General features: G+C 45.9%; 1 protein-coding gene across 4 annotated transcripts in view; it reads right to left on the bottom strand.

Moving 5' to 3' along the window:
* The window catches only part of SPTBN1 (spectrin beta, non-erythrocytic 1), a 135,353-nt gene that overhangs the window by 55,834 nt on the left and 67,393 nt on the right, over nt 1-12,126 (bottom strand). For all 4 annotated transcript variants that reach the window (XM_084285089.1, XM_084285088.1, XM_084285091.1 and 1 more), the window contains one exon: nt 837-988. In XM_084285089.1, coding sequence (XP_084141215.1) covers nt 837-988 — 152 coding nt within the window. The remainder of the gene's footprint in view (nt 1-836; nt 989-12,126) is intronic.

Genomic DNA, 12,126 nt, shown 5'->3' with positions numbered 1-12,126 from the left:
AGAGTCTTAGCCCATGAAGCTTCCATTAATAGGACTGCTTGATGACAAGCGATTACACAGCCCCAACCTCATGTAGCCTTAGGTCTTAGCTAAAGACCCGTATTTCTTTGAAAAGATTGCTTTAAATTGGGTAGTTAAGAGCACAGCCATCATTTAAGGAGCAGAATGAAAGGCTGATTCCCAGCCATCTCCTCACACACGGTTTTCCTGTCATGCAGCAGCATTTTATTATTTTTTTTCACTACAAAGCTTTTCTTACTCACCAGCTTGTGCTGGTTTCATACCTAAAGAAATAATTTGGCCCATTTATTAAAATTCATTTTAAGTATTCCTCTAACCAAAAAAAAAAATCCAAGCCTTATCTATTTGTAGGGAACTCAAATAGTCCCAGGTGCATTCCTGGGCAGCGGGGATGTGACCAACAGCACAACAAAAGCCACTGCAGAGCCCCCCAGTGTGGGCCTGGCTCTCTCCAACCTATTCTCCACACCCTGCAGCATGCTCTAGGGAAGGCAGTACGTAATGGGGATCATTCAGTGCTCCGCTTCTGTAAGATCCAGGAGCAGGCAGAATACTGCTGGAAGTGCTCAGCATCTCACCAGCAAGAAACATTCAAAGACAACTTTATCTGATTCCTACTGAAACCAACAGAAAGATATCTTAACGATGTAGGGATTCAGCTATTCTGGAAGCAACAGACTTTTTTTCCCATTTAATACATAAGACATTTGCAGTGTTGAACCCTCAATACTCATTTTTGCTGTACGTCAGTTGGGCCAAGCATTCACTAAAACAAACGAAAAATACACAGTGAAAACTAATAAGCAAACACTTACAAGTCGCTCTCCTGAAAGAACTTCCAGAAGTTTGATGAGCATCCTTCCATCACGAAGGTCAGTGTACAAATCCGTAATTCTGCATGACACACGTGCCAAGTGGGAATTAACCCACTTTGTGAAAGTCTTCTTCTGAACTGCCTCACGTTCATCTGTTAAGAAAACACCACAATGTTACCCAAAATAAATGACAGTTCACATGCTTGAACAAAAACATGATGTTCAAATACATCTAATCTAGTAGGTGAAAGAAGCTGGCTTCTTTTCTTAGCAGTCATTGCAGAAAATGTGATTTTTCACCCAAAATCCGCCTCTCTCCCTATCTCACAGCATTTCCTATCACAACTGGGAATTTTACTGAGTAACTATCTATGGAATAAATCTGGAGTATAGATTGCAGACTTACATGCTGACCATGTAAGCAGCTTTCTCAAGGTGCAAAGAGGTCAGTGGTAAAGCTGCAATGTAAAAGCCACTTTGGACTGATCAAATTGTCCAGTAATTTGCTCAAGAATTATCTTCCACCACTGGAAGAACAAGCCAACTTTTGCTCTTGAATACACAAACAAATCCAGAACAGATCTCCTGAAATAGCAGCGGTCACTTTGAATTAGCATACATATAAAAGAAAGCAGAGACCAAAACTTCTCATTTATTCCCCCTCACCTCCATTTATTTGCAGATTCAGCATCTGTAACTGTATTTACACAACATCAAGATGAACTTTTCTGTAACTGCATGTTTGAGGTAGAGTTGCATTTATTTTAACCATAGAAAAACAGGCTCTTTCCACTTTCCCTTCCCAGAGTCTTTCATAACTGTTTATACACGAAAATGTTGGCTATGAGGGCTCTCTTAATGCACAGGCTCACTGCAGCCCACATTAATTAAGAAACTCCCGAACAGCTATCTGCCAAGCTGAGAACTCTCAGACAGAAATATTAGACATCTCCGTGGTTAAATTCTTTTGCCAAGGGTTTTGGATGAAGCCCTTCCTTGTTAGCAGAAAGTCAGTTCACTGAGCTGGGAACTACGATGGACCAAATTTATCACAACACAGGTGCTCAAACTTGGACTCCTAAGTCCGTAATTAGACAGACAAATGGAAGTGGTCTGCTCTTCCAAGCAGCTGGGCATCTAAACCTCCCAGAGGTCTCTTTAAAGTTGTTGGCACCTTTGGAAACAGGACATAAAGACTGGTAAATCCTAACCAAAATGTAACATGTCCAGCTCTGAGAACTCAAAGTACTGTGCTCTACGCACACGGAAGGTTAGTGGCGGTGCGTTCAGAGGAACCCACAGTTCAGATGCAGACTTCCCGGGATGTCAGTGCCTCCCCAGCTTCCCAAGGAGGGCTGTGCCCACTCCCTGGCAGCAGCAGGGAGACAACTCCAGCCCCTTCCGAGCCAGCTGCAGCGTCCCACTCGTGGGACCATGGGGCCAGCAGCAAAAGCCTGATCCTGGTGGCAAGGAGTGACAAACAAGCTGAGGCTGAAGACTACAGAAAGTTAGGAAACAAGGAAAAGGAAAAAAGGCAACAAGATAAGATATACTCTAGTACAACAGCGGTAAGGAGGAGAAACCTGAAAGGGAGTGGGAGAGCAGCTCAGCACTTTGGTGGTGGTTTGCCTGCTTACACAAACCCCACCCCAAGATCTCAGTTCCTCCCAAGTGTTTCTGAACTTACTCCTGCCACTCGACCAGGTGGTAGGAAGTGCCCTGGAGCTAACACACTGAAACTATTCCACATGTAACAGCTTTTGCCCACCTAGAAGGTACGAAATTAATTAAAAAACAATAAGGGTGTTGGAAAGACGTTAAAGGTGGGTTTTGTGATCAGTCAGCAGCGCATCCTGCGAACCAACACTTTCCTTCTCCTGTTTGTCCTCACCACCGATGCAGCTGCGGACTGCGAGGCCATAAGAGGAGCACAGGCACTGGGCCATCTTGGATCTGAACGAATCCTTGTGATGGCTGGTGCTTTTTGAAAGAAAAGTCCAGTGGAAATTACCACAGCTCCCTTCAGCAGCTTCACCGCTTTGAGCAAGCCCCCAAACAGCTCAGCAAGTTTATTTCATCGCTGCAGTCTCTATACAAAATCCTAACATTCACAGATCCCCGGGTTACGTTCATCCTGAAGAGAAAAACAGACAGACAGGATCCTACAGATAAAGCCGGACACAGATAATCTTACATAAACAAGTAAGCTATCAGATATCTCCATGAAGCCATCCATTAAAAAAAAAAAATCTTTGGTCAAAAGCTATGGTTCTCAACAACCCTCCAAATTCGGGATCGGGATAAAAGTAATGGGTGGGAAAAGAGCACCCATGTGGCCTTAGTAAAAAGATGAAGGTCAGAGCCTGATTTTGAACAGAAAAAACATGACACGGGAAAACCATGACGTGCCACGTCAGGCTGTGAAAACTTCGGTGCCACAGTATTAATTGATGCCAGCTTAGGATCTGCTGCTGCTGAAAGGAAGCCTCAGAAAGCCCAGGCAGCCGCAGGCAGCACTTGCAGCAGGGGGGAGCTGATGACCACCCTGGGGTGGTCCCCCAGAGAGGCTTCCCCACCCCAGCACGATCCATGGCCTAAAGGAGGGTGTGGAAGTGTATTTCTCAGGTGGCAGGGGTTCAGGGACAGAAGCGTGAGAAAGTTCAGGAGAGCAACTCCTTTTTGGCTGTTCAGCATTGTGAATCACACCCAGTTATTGGAGGGGGGAGGGTGGGAAAAGCCCCTGTCAGGCTGGAGGCCCCCTGTGCTTCGGTAGCCAATGTTTGGTGCTACCAGGCCTGCTTTCTTTAGACTTCTTCACGTACAGCTGCTGCCTCTCCCCTCTTACCTTCCCATTTCCTCGGCACCGCTTTCTGCGGTCTTCTAGTTCCTGTTTACAGTGAGAGGTTCAAGAGTTCGGTTGTTTTTTTTCGGGCTCCTCAGCTCCCCACCCTTGCTCTCATCTTCACTCCTCGCACCTGATCCCCACCCATCCTCTGTGGCACCATCCCCCCTGCTCGCTGCCTGACAAAAGCAGTGTCAAAGTCCCTAGGAGACGCCTTCGGCGCCATCTCCACATGCTGAGCCTGCTGGTGGCTCTTCACGTGTCCGAGCAGCTTCACTGCTGCAGCCCTCAGTGGCTTTTTGTTCTCTCCCCACCTGTGCCCCGATTCTCAGCAGGAAGGGCCAAGGGCCCTCAGCAGGGCTGGGGACCCCCGGGTGCTCCCTGCAGCCTCCGAGAGCTGGGTCCCCACACTGGCCTGCAGCCGCCCGCTCTCTGCCAGCTTTGGGGGACAGCCAGCAACTTATCTCCAAAAAAACACCACTGCAGAGACACAACAGCTGTCAGCCTCCTGACAGGCCGGCCACCCAGGAAGGCCACTCTGTAACACGCCTGGAGCTCAGCTCTCCAGATCCCACTGCCAGCACGGAGTGGGCAGAGCCGTGCCTGCTGCCCCGACAGAGGCTGCGCTGCTCCTGTAACATGGGAAGAACCTGCACGCCTTGGAAGCTGTGTGACAGGGGCCGGTCATGTTAAAACCTCGCTTGCTGATTTCTACATGGCGTTTCACAACGCCTGCAGGTTTTTGCAATGCTTTCAAACGCTTTCAAACTGAAGCTGTTTTTCTGCTTCAGGGTTTCAGGTTAAAACACACCTAGAACTAAAACCCGTGAATCTTGGTTGTGTTTCAGGGCCAGAAACAGGCACACGGAAAGCTGATACTTAAAGCTCTGACAGATCAGCTAAGCTCAGAACACAACTATGGCTATTTTAATGTGTGGTGCCACACAAAAACCTTCACGGGGCCAGGTGCATCCAGGAGGGATGGTGCCAGAGCTGTAACGCCAGCGCTGGGCTCTGAAGCACTCTTTATGCATCTCATGTGATCGCTTCGACCAACGTCCTTCATACCTTCAAAAACACATTTTTAGGTTCTGAAGATTAACTAAACCAGAGGATATGGGTGGAGCTCCAAGCGTCCTCCAGCTTGTGAAAACATTTGTTTCCCAAGGGTAAAGAGAAATGCACAACATGCAAAACAGGCACAGCAGGAAAACGGAAGCCGCTCTCACAGCAGTATTGATAATAGAGAATCCGACTTATCTTGAAGCAACACTAGGAAGGAAATTTCCTTTATGCGGAAGCCCCCATGACAATACTAGTAGCACATGGCAGCTTGCAAGCTCCAGCTCTGTGACTGTGATAAATCAAGGACTGACTTTGTTTAGGAGTTAGTAAATAAGCTGCAGCTTATTTCACTGAAACTCACAGAAACAGCTTTTCACTGCAACTAGCAGAAAGCAGGGCTGGAGGGGATCTCAAGCAGCCATCTAGCCCCCTCACCATCTGAGGAGAGTCATTTCTGCCTCTGCTAATTTGATGACAAATAAAACTGATCAAAATGTTGTCAGCTTTCTGAAAGACCAGAGCCGTGTCTGTCTGAATTGCTGAATCCCTGGTTCAAGACAGCAGGAGGGGGCCACATCCTCCGTCTCCTACTGTTCCACGCGCTGAGGGAACGACAGGGCTGGGCCAGGATAATGAAGCACATCTCTTAGTAACTGCCCTGCAAAATGCATGGCTCCGAGAGCTGGCTGTGAGAGATGCGGGCTGCTCCTGCACACCAGAAAGCATTATCAGCCCGCGTCCCTTTGCACAACACCACCGCCAATTGCTCTTGTGGCAAAGGTTACCTGTGCGGCTGCTTGTTTTCTAAAAACAGCTCCAAGACAATCTGCTGCCTTCCATACCGGTCAAACCACATTTTCAACAAACTGACCTTGAATCCGCTTAGAACTGAACGGCAAACATGTTTGGCACTCACTGCTGCCAGCCCAGCACAGGTACAATGACTTGCAGTGTGCAAAAGCTACTGCCAGCACCCAGGCTGAAAAGGCCTCTGCACCCAGCCAGATTATCAGCAAAGGGAGTGCTCTGAAAGGAACTGAAACGCTACTGAAAAACAAAACAAACAAACAAACAAAAAATAGAAATTAAAGCATAAAAGGAAAGCTGAAAGCAACAGCGAGTGTCTAGGATGGCTGCTGGGTGCTTGGTGCATGTGCAGCTGCCTGGAGAGAGTGCAGCAAATTCTCCCTGCCAAGTCCAGCCAGTGGGCAGCGCGCTCCATGCACTATCAACATTTGTGTCATACGTCAAGCAAGGCAAATTAAGGATGAATTTTAATCCTTAACTTCAAATGCTCTGTCTCCTGCAGGTTTAAGTCCTTTCTATTTTCCATGCTGGAAGTGTTTTCCTGGCTTAAAATTATTATTTTTTCACTCTAGCAACAAACGCAGCCAGCATGCACCCTACGTGAAGCACTGCTAGGCACCCTGACTCAGAGAGCAGAGGAGAGTTGCTTCAGGCACACTACTTCTGCTGATGACATCCAATATCCACAGCGTCCCTTAATTCTCTGACCCTAGCCCAGGCTAACCATGCAAAGGGAGAAACAGAGCTTGCTTTCACAGGACGATGTAGCCATTACTGTAGGTTTTCAGGGCGCAGGATAGCGCTGCATGTTTTCTCAAAGCTGCCAGTATATGGAGTTAAGCAGCCGGTGATATTCAGTGTCACAAATTCCAGCCATGCTCAAAGGTTTTTCAACTGAGAAAGATGCCTGAGAGTCAGCTACTGGGACCAAAGCGCTGTGATCAAACAAGAATTCATCGTGAAGCAACATGCATGTGTGCACTGGGATAGCCACAATGACTGAAGGCTGCTGGTGAACGCAAAGTCATTTTTGTTTGGGCCTAATCTCCCTTGTTTCAGGTAGGCTTGGGCAAGGCTTGTACAGAACATCTCCACTGTGCAGCACTTTGGGAAAGGAACGGTGCTGGTGGCTGCTGCTCCTGGAGCACGGTGTCAGAAGGCAGAGCCAGGTGCTCAGAGCAAGGCTGGGCTCTACCAGAGCCCCGCGACCCAGGCAGGGAGCAAGGCCCCGGCTGCATTTTGCGAGCACCTGACAGCTCAGCGTGGTGGCTGGGGGCAGCGAGCTGATGCGATACTAAATATAACCCCAAGGGGAAAAAAGCATCTCTGCATATCTGTACTGGCACGGCTGAGGGGAGAAACATCTGCTTGGATAAATGATCACCAGGTGACAGCCTTTCCACACAGCTGCTGGACGTGGTGTGTCAGTACACGTGGCGATAAGAAGCCCAGGGAGAACAACACAACGAGCACTGCACACAGGCACATGTTACACACACAGTCTACATTAAAATATGTTGGAATAGATCAATGGGAAAGAAAATGACAGAAGGAGGAGGGATCACCCAGTGAGGAGGAATATCAGGTGTCCTTAGAGGGAAGGAAATGAAGCAAGCCTCTCTTGATGTTCAACCATCCCATGACTATTTCACCTTCAGCAGTAAGAGAATAAAACCAAAGGTGGATGCTGCTTTCCTCCAGCTGCAGAGAGTGGAACAGGAGTGAAGACAGAAGTACATAAAAATGGAAAGAAAGGGGCTGAATGTGGAAAAGAGAAGTCTGTAACAACACACACACACAGAGGCAAGGAACAACTCGGAGCAAAACCCGTAGGAAGCCAAATCCGCATCTTGCGCAAGCAGGTGGTACGTGTGGCTCCAGCGCCTCGAAACCACCAGGTAAGCTTTAGAAGAAGTACCTCCTTCACTTTTATTTTGGATAGTTTAACATGGAGAAGTGACTGCAGCTGATGACTTTGATCAAAGCAATCTGAATTTGCTATGGTTATTGGTAAAAGCAATCTTTGGTGCAACTTCCCCATTAAAAATGGTGAGATTATGGCAACGGTTTTACATGCTGGAACATGACTTAGGCAAGAACTTGAATGCAAAGGTGAAAAATGACAAAGCAACAATGTGATTTTGCTCATGCTGCGTTCAGCTGGTGATTTGCATTAGTAGCAAAACCTTTGCTGTTTTCCGGACCCCACTGCACAGACAACATAGTGTTCACAAGTCCGGACTGTGCACAACAACCTGCTCTCCCTTACTAGGAAGCACCAGCCAGCTTCTAAATCCTATTAAATATCTACCCTTCTCTATTAAACATTGCAGCACGTGACTACTTTCACTGCTGAAAACGCTCTGAAAATAAAAAAGGGAAAGCTGCATAATGCAGCATGTGGAAAAAAACAATTCTGCTGCTTTCTCTTTGATGTCACTAAACCTCCCTTGAACAATGCAGTGATGCACAAAACAATGTCCGGTAGCCAGCCAAGCATTACAGGGCCTGGAAGGGCAGGTCCCTTCATTGTCTTTATTTTTACACAGGGTCTATGGCATTTTGGTGTCAGCAGTATAAAAATAAACCCTCTAAAAGCCAGCTTTGGATCCGTGTAGGAGAATGATTACGTTCATCTGCAAAAAATTGCTCTAAAGTCTCCCACAGCATATAAGAGAAACATGAAAGTCATCTGGGTTTAACAGATTAACCTGGTAGAAGAACTCAGATTACTTTTTTTTTTTTTTTTTTTTTTAAATTCGGAAGACAAAATTGATGTATTTAAGCAGATTCTGAGAGAATCAGTTCAGCTCTCTCTACCTTAGTACAAACCAGGGAGCTGCACATTTAACTTCAGGACAACTGCAATGCAAAATTGAGTAAATATCTCCTGCACCAGGACAGCTCCCTGCTCTGGGAAACACTGTGTCATTCACCCCATTTCCTAAACATTAACCTTCTCTTTTTTTTTTTTTTTTCCTGGTATTCTGGGATACCGACTGCCTGCTGGTTTTCCTGGATGAAACACAAAGCAGCTACAGAATGGCACCCTTCCTCGTGGATGAGGGGAACGGGTCCATGTTTCTGCGCACTGCCCTCGGGAACACCCACACCCAGCCCTGAAGCTTCAGCCACCACCGCCCTGGCTGAAGCAGCCCCGCGCCCCTTCCCCATGTGCGTTACGAGAGAAATAGCCCAGAGGCCCAATACCTGATGTCCAAACTGTATTTAGATCAATGTGTTAAAAATGCTTTTACAGCAAAATAGCAGAAGTGGAATAAAGAAATTAACGTTGTGGCCTATGGAGCGTCCAACACGTAGTTCAAATGGAGGTCCTTTAACAAACAGCAAGAAAATACCTCAGTGTTGCTCCTATTTAAAATAAGCAACACCTTAAGGCTGATTTGATGTTAGTGTCATTTCTTCCCTTTGCATATCAGACAATTCACTTCCTTGGCAGGACTATGGAAAAAGCATTGGCCTGTCCCCGGACACTGAGATTCACACCCCACAATGGAGAGCCTGAGGTCACAGCCCTATTTCAAGCACACACAATCTTGCAGGGTCTTTGCAACTTCCTTTAAAAAACACGAGGAGCATAATGCAGGGAAACACAAGGCTTTTTATGGAAGTGGGGCAGTGCTATTAGTTTTGTTTGTGCCCAGGCCACTGGCTGATTAGCAGTGGTGCACGGGCGAGGAGAAGGCTTGGCACAGAACATGCTGGGAACTCCCTAGGTCCATCCTATTTCTTTCCCTATTCTGCAAACCCAGTGGAATGACAGAGATCTTACAGTGGATTCCCACTGTAGAGGAAGAAAAACGTGGATAGGAAGTAGGGGGTTTTGCTTTTTGTTTTTACATGATTTCCCTTCTGCTGTACTCTTTTTCTTCCAGTCCTCCTCCTCCTCCTCCACTGCAGCTAACACTCTCACAAGACGAGGAGCAACCTGCTGTATCTGCAGCCCAACTACGTGGCCAGACTGGGATCCTCCTTAGCTAGGTATTTGGAAATATGAAGTTATAATTGTGGAGCAGAGATGAGTCAGTAAGGGATGGGCATCAGGACTCCATGTTCCCGTCAAGACAGGGAAATGGACACTGAGACCCCTCCTCATAAGGAGCCAACCTGGGCACGGCAGACACCTCAGCCCAAGACCTGCTGCTGGTGCGAGGCTGAACGTGCCCACCAGGAGGGTGTCCAGACACCACAACAGGCCCCCAGAGGCTGCAGGCCATCCTTCAGGACATTCAGATCTCAGCAGCACAAGACCCTCAGCATCCCTGAACCTGCCCCTGCGTTCAGCAGGATTGTTGGACCAAACATACTCCTAATGCCCTTTCCAACCCAAGGAAGCCCATGATTCCAAGAAGTTTGGCAATCTCAAACAAACAGGCCAGTAAATGAACTGCCAGCATTCCCGTGGAATCCCACTGAAGGGTCCCAGAGAGCTGTAGGGTCTTTTCCTTCATCTGAGGCACAGGTTGAGATGTTGTGTGGAGTGAAAGGTCAAAGCTGTGTGATGTTTTCACTATGCTTCTTCAAAAATTCGTTGCAATCAGAAAGAAGAGTAGATGAAAGAAATGCCAAACCTCTGTTGGTTTCATGTTTAAATCTAATTTCACTTCAATGACAGAAAAGCATGAATAGAAAATAAATCTATGATGAATGCATTTAATCCTTTCAAAATATTAAATCTGGGTACTAAGAGATGTTATCATTATAATTAGTTGCTGTTAAATTATAATTTTCATTATCACAGAAATATTTTAAATGGAAAAACATGTATTTAAACAACCACTGTGTTGATCAGGTATTAATAACAGTTCCCCTTTAACAGGCCAATTTTATAGCCTTACTGAACAATGCGCTTAGTTCACCCAGTTTCCATGGTCACAGAACAATCTATTATTGGTAATTGCAGGCTGCAGTGTAGAGGCAGACACACGACACTGTGCCAGCAGGCTGCCGAAGGAAAGCAGCAGCACCACAGGTAAGCTAGGCCATGGCTCTGTGTGCTTGGGATCTAAGCTGAAACCCCAAATACACCCCCCAGGACAAAAGCAGAAGGACTATCACCAATAAAAACCCAGCAGACTACAATGACAATTACTTGTATAACTGAAGGAACCCGTGTTATTTATCACATGCAGTTATTTCTAAGAAGGGAGTTTTTAAAATGAATGAAATTTAATGAGATTTGAAACAACCTGCTAATAAGAAGCATTAGAGGAAAAACCCCTAATCTTCTCTGGCTCTAATCTGCAAATCCATCATGCAGAGCTCCAGCTGAAGTTGTCTGAGAACAGCACAACTTGGGCCTTCCCCTGTAAATTCCTGCAGAAAAGCTCCAGAACATGCAAACACAACGTAAACTTTAACATACACAGACTGCAATCAGTCACTCCATGCATTAATGGTCTTCCTTATGAAATTTGTGTGGTAATTACAAAAAAAAAAATCTGTCTTTTCATGCCATACTGACTTTCTTGTGACTTCTGAGGTACAAGCAATTTGCACACAAATTCTAATTCCTCATCTCAAAATTTTCCTTGATTCCAGGTCATTTACTGATCTGCTTTTGTGGAACAATGGGGCATGTTCAAGCAAAATCATTTCAGCCTTTGGAGTTATGCAGGAGTGGGGAAAAAACAAATACTTTGCTAGTACAGAGGAACCTGCCCACAGAACAACTTTCAAAGCAGTAGCAGAAAAATGCAAAAACTCCCTTTGTTTGAAACTCTAGATTATCTCTCTGAGATTTAAAAGGTGGCGCAAATTTGAAGGAATTAGTTGAGTAAAATAATACTTTGAACGTCTTAAATATGTATCTTCGTTCAGAAACATCACTTGTTTTTCTGGTCTTGAAGTGGACTTGTGAGTCGTACTGGATCAGGAACACACTGACTGCACAACCTGAAAAGCTCTCCGTGCTACAAAGGTGTGGCTTCTCTTGAAGTTATCTGTGAGAACTCCCAATAATTTACCTTTGCTTGCTTTAATTTTTAACTCAATGAGAGAATGCAACTGCCAAACATCACCAGTTCAGTGTGTGCCAGCAGTGGAAGAAGCACCCACCACCTCAACCAAAGACATTTCGTTGATGCCACTTTAGTCATGCTGTGGGGAGGTCTGCACTCCAGCTTCCCCCCCCACCAAAAAAAAAAAAAGAAAAAAAAAAAAAAAGAAGGAACTTAAGTGTTTGGGTTTTTTTGGTGCCTTGGTTTATTTATTTGGGGGCAAGCATTGCTTGCTCGTTTTGTGTATTTTTATACTCTATGAAATACAGCAATCAAGAAGAGAAACAGAGCTCAAGAACTCCGGAAAGCTGAGTGCCTGATAAATGCTCCAAGTGTCTATTACTGTGACATTAATGCCTTTATATAATTCAGGGGCCAGTTAAGCACAGAACTATGGCACGTTTGCCTTCTGCATGTGAACAGGCTCTTTGAACTCACTGTGTGCTTATACCCCCAAAATAATCTTATACACCTTCTTAGCCAAATTGCACAGAGACATGCGTACACAGGCAGTTGTGAAATAATTTAACTGATACAAAGGCTGGAAATGTCTTGA

The sequence above is a fragment of the Netta rufina genome, assembly GCF_964035555.1.
Source record: "Netta rufina genome assembly, chromosome: 3".
Taxonomy (NCBI): Eukaryota; Metazoa; Chordata; class Aves; order Anseriformes; family Anatidae; genus Netta; species Netta rufina.
The sequence above is the reverse complement of the archived record's forward strand: the minus strand, read 5'-3'. Positions and strand labels throughout refer to the sequence as shown.